Source organism: Branchiostoma floridae, chromosome 1 (assembly GCF_000003815.2).
Source record: "Branchiostoma floridae strain S238N-H82 chromosome 1, Bfl_VNyyK, whole genome shotgun sequence".
Classification (NCBI taxonomy): domain Eukaryota; kingdom Metazoa; phylum Chordata; class Leptocardii; order Amphioxiformes; family Branchiostomatidae; genus Branchiostoma; species Branchiostoma floridae.
The window spans coordinates 33,395,152-33,398,386 of NC_049979.1; the positions used below are offsets into that span (position 1 = coordinate 33,395,152).

At 34.1% G+C, this 3,235-nt stretch overlaps 1 protein-coding gene across 3 annotated transcripts in view; it reads right to left on the reverse strand.

Annotated features, from left to right (window-relative positions):
- Positions 1-106: 106 nt before the first annotated feature.
- The window catches only part of LOC118411005 (serine/arginine-rich splicing factor 6-like), an 18,584-nt gene continuing 15,455 nt past the window's right edge, over positions 107-3,235 (reverse strand). For all 3 annotated transcript variants that reach the window (XR_004830631.1, XM_035813002.1, XM_035813010.1), the window contains one exon: positions 107-436. Coding sequence is in view for 2 of the 3 variants with exons in the window: in XM_035813002.1 (XP_035668895.1) it covers positions 187-436 (250 nt within the window). In the remaining variant the exon portion in view is untranslated. The remainder of the gene's footprint in view (positions 437-3,235) is intronic.

The following is a 3,235-nucleotide window of genomic DNA, read 5'->3' on the forward strand; positions in this document are numbered from 1 at the left end:
GCGGCCTAGAATATCTAATACAAAGTTAAATGTCTACTAACTCAGAACTACGTTTTTTTTCCCACAGGCAAAGTTACTCTAGTGTCCATATTCGTCAGTCCTTTTCCATGCAGCTACAATTCTCAAGTCCATATTCATCAGTCCTTTTCCTTGCTGATTCCCCATATCGGTAGTGCTTTATGCGGGCTAAGACTTCACCAGTTTGATCTTACGACCATAGATTTCAGTCCCGTCAAGCTTACGCCGGGCATTCTCCATGTCTCGGTAGGTGGCGAAATCCACAATCCCCTCATTCCTGTTCTGCTTGTGCACATCAGCAAAGGTGACTTCTCCAGCTTGCCGCACGTAATCCTTCAAGTCTTGCCAGCTACAGCGACTGGACAATTTCTCAACAATCAGACGGTAGTTAGTGCGGGCAGGCGGGCCATATCTTTTCCTGCGAGTGAACAAGTTCGGAGTAAAAAAGAAACGAATTATTTTCTCCAAACCTTACACTTTACATGTTACAGACACTGTTATTAGAAACACACAGGTTCAGAGAAAAAAAGAGAAGATTTTCTCCAAACCCTGCATTTCACATCTTACAGCCAAGACTGTTACAAACACACGGGTACCGAGAAAAAAAGGATTTTCCCAAAACCTTGCAGTTTTAATCTTACGGACACGGATATCTAAAACACACAGGTATCGAAAGAAAAAAAAAATAAGCATTTTTTTTTCAAACATTTTACTTTAGTACATCTTACAGACACGGCTATTACAAAAACACAGGTACCGAGGAAAAAAAATTTTCTATTAAGAACACATTTTCCATCTTACAGACACGACTATTACAAAGATCCCGGTTCCTCGAAAAAATATATTTTCTCCAAACCTTACGTTACGTTTTTTACAGACACTGCTTTTATAATTACACAGATTCCGAGAGAAACAAAGGAATATTTATTTTTAAACTTCACAATTTACATCTTACAGACACGGTAATTACAAACACACAGGTTCTGAGAAAAACATAGGATTTTCTCAAAACCGTGCAGTATAAATCTTTCAGACACAGATATTACAAACACACAGGTTCAGAGTAAAAAAACATCTTACAAACACGGGTTTTTCAAACAAACAATTTCCAAAAAAAAGAAGGAGAATTTTTTTCGGATTTTGCACTTTACTTATTACACACACAGCAATTACAAACACACAGTTTACGAGAAAAAAAGACGATTTTCTTTTAACCTTGCACTTAACATCTAACAGACTAGGCTGTTACAAACACACAGGTTTCGAGATAAAAAAAATTTTTTTTTTCCAAACCCTGCATTTTACATCTTACAGACACGGCTATTCCAAAGACCCAAGTTTCGAGAAAAAAGGTAGGATTTTCCAAATCTAACAACTTATATCTTACAGACACGGATATTGCAAACACACAGGTTCAGAGTAAAACCTTACATTTCATATTTTACAGACACTACTTTTACAATCATACAGCTTCCGAGAGAAACAAAGGAGGATTTTTTTTTTAAATCTTGCACTTTACATCTTACAGACAAGGCTTTAACAAACACACAGATTCTGAGAAAGAAATAAAAAAAGCATTTTGTCAAAACCTTGCAGTTTAAATCTTTCAGTCACGGCTATTAGAAACACACAGGTATTAGAAGAAAAAAAAAGGTGAATTTTTTTTTCAAATCATGCACATTACAAATTAAAGACACGGCTATTAAAAACACACAAATTACGAGAAAAAAAGGGGATTTTCTTCAAACCTTGCACGTTACATCTTACAGACACGGATATCAGAAACACACAGGTATCGAGAGAGAAAAAAATAAGCACTTTTTTAAAAACCTTTTAGTTTAGTACATCTTACAGACACGGCTATTACAAAAAACCTAGTACCGAGAAAAAAAGATTTTCTCCCAAGAACAAATTTTCCATCTTTCAGACACGATTATAACAAGATCCCGGGTTCCTAAAAAAAAAAATATTTTCTCCAAACCTTATGTTACGTTTTTTACAGACACTGCTTTTATAATTATACAGATTCCGAGAGAAACAAAGGAATATTTATTTTTAAACCTCGCAATTTACATTTTACAGACACGGTAATTACAAACACACAGGTTCTGAGAAAAACAGGATTTTCTCAAAACCGTGCAGTATAAATCTTTCAGACACAGTTATTACAAACACACAGGTTCAGAGTAAAAAAAAAACATCTTACAAACACGGGTTTTTCAAACAAACAATTTCCAAAAAAAAGGAGAATTTTTTTCGGATTTTGCACTTTACTTATTTCACACACACAGCAATTACAAACACACAAATTACGAGAAAAAAAGGGGATTTTCTTCAAACCTTGCACGTTACATCTTACAGACACGGATATCAAAAACACACAGTTATCGAGAGAGAAAAAAAATAAACATTTTTTTTTCAAACCTTTTACTTTAGTACATCTTATAGACACGGCTATTACAAAAACATAGGTACCGAGAAAAAAAATGATTTCCTCCTAAGAACAAATTTTCCATCTTACAGACACGACTATTACAAAGATCCCGGTTCCTCAAAAAAAAAAATATTTTCTCCAAACCTTATGTTACGTTTTTTACAGACACTGCTTTTATAATTATACAGATTCCGAGAGAAACAAAGGAATATTTATTTTTAAACTTCACAATTTACATCTTACAGACACGGTAATTACAAACACACAGGTTCTGATAAAAACATAGGATTTTTATTAAAACCGTGCAGTATAAATCTTTCAGACACAGCTATTACAAACACACAGGTTCAGAGTAAAAAAACATCTTACAAACACGGGTTTTTCAAACAAACAATTTCCCAAAAAAAAGAGAATTTTTTTCGGATTTTGCACTTTACTTATTACACACACAGCAATAACAAACACACAGTTTATGAGAAAAAAAGACGATTTTCTTTTAACCTTGCACTTTACATCTTACAGACACGGCTATTCCAAAGACCCAAGTTCCGGGAAAAAAAATAGGATTTTTCCAAATCTAACAACTTACATCTTACAGACACGGATATTGCAAACACACACAGTTATCGAGAGAGAGAAAAAATAAGCATTTTTTCAAACTTTTTACTTTAGTACATCTTACAGACACGGCTATTACAAAAACACAGGTACCGAGAAAAAAATGATTTTTTCCTAAGAACACATTTTTCATCTTACAGACACGACTATTACAAAGATCCCGGT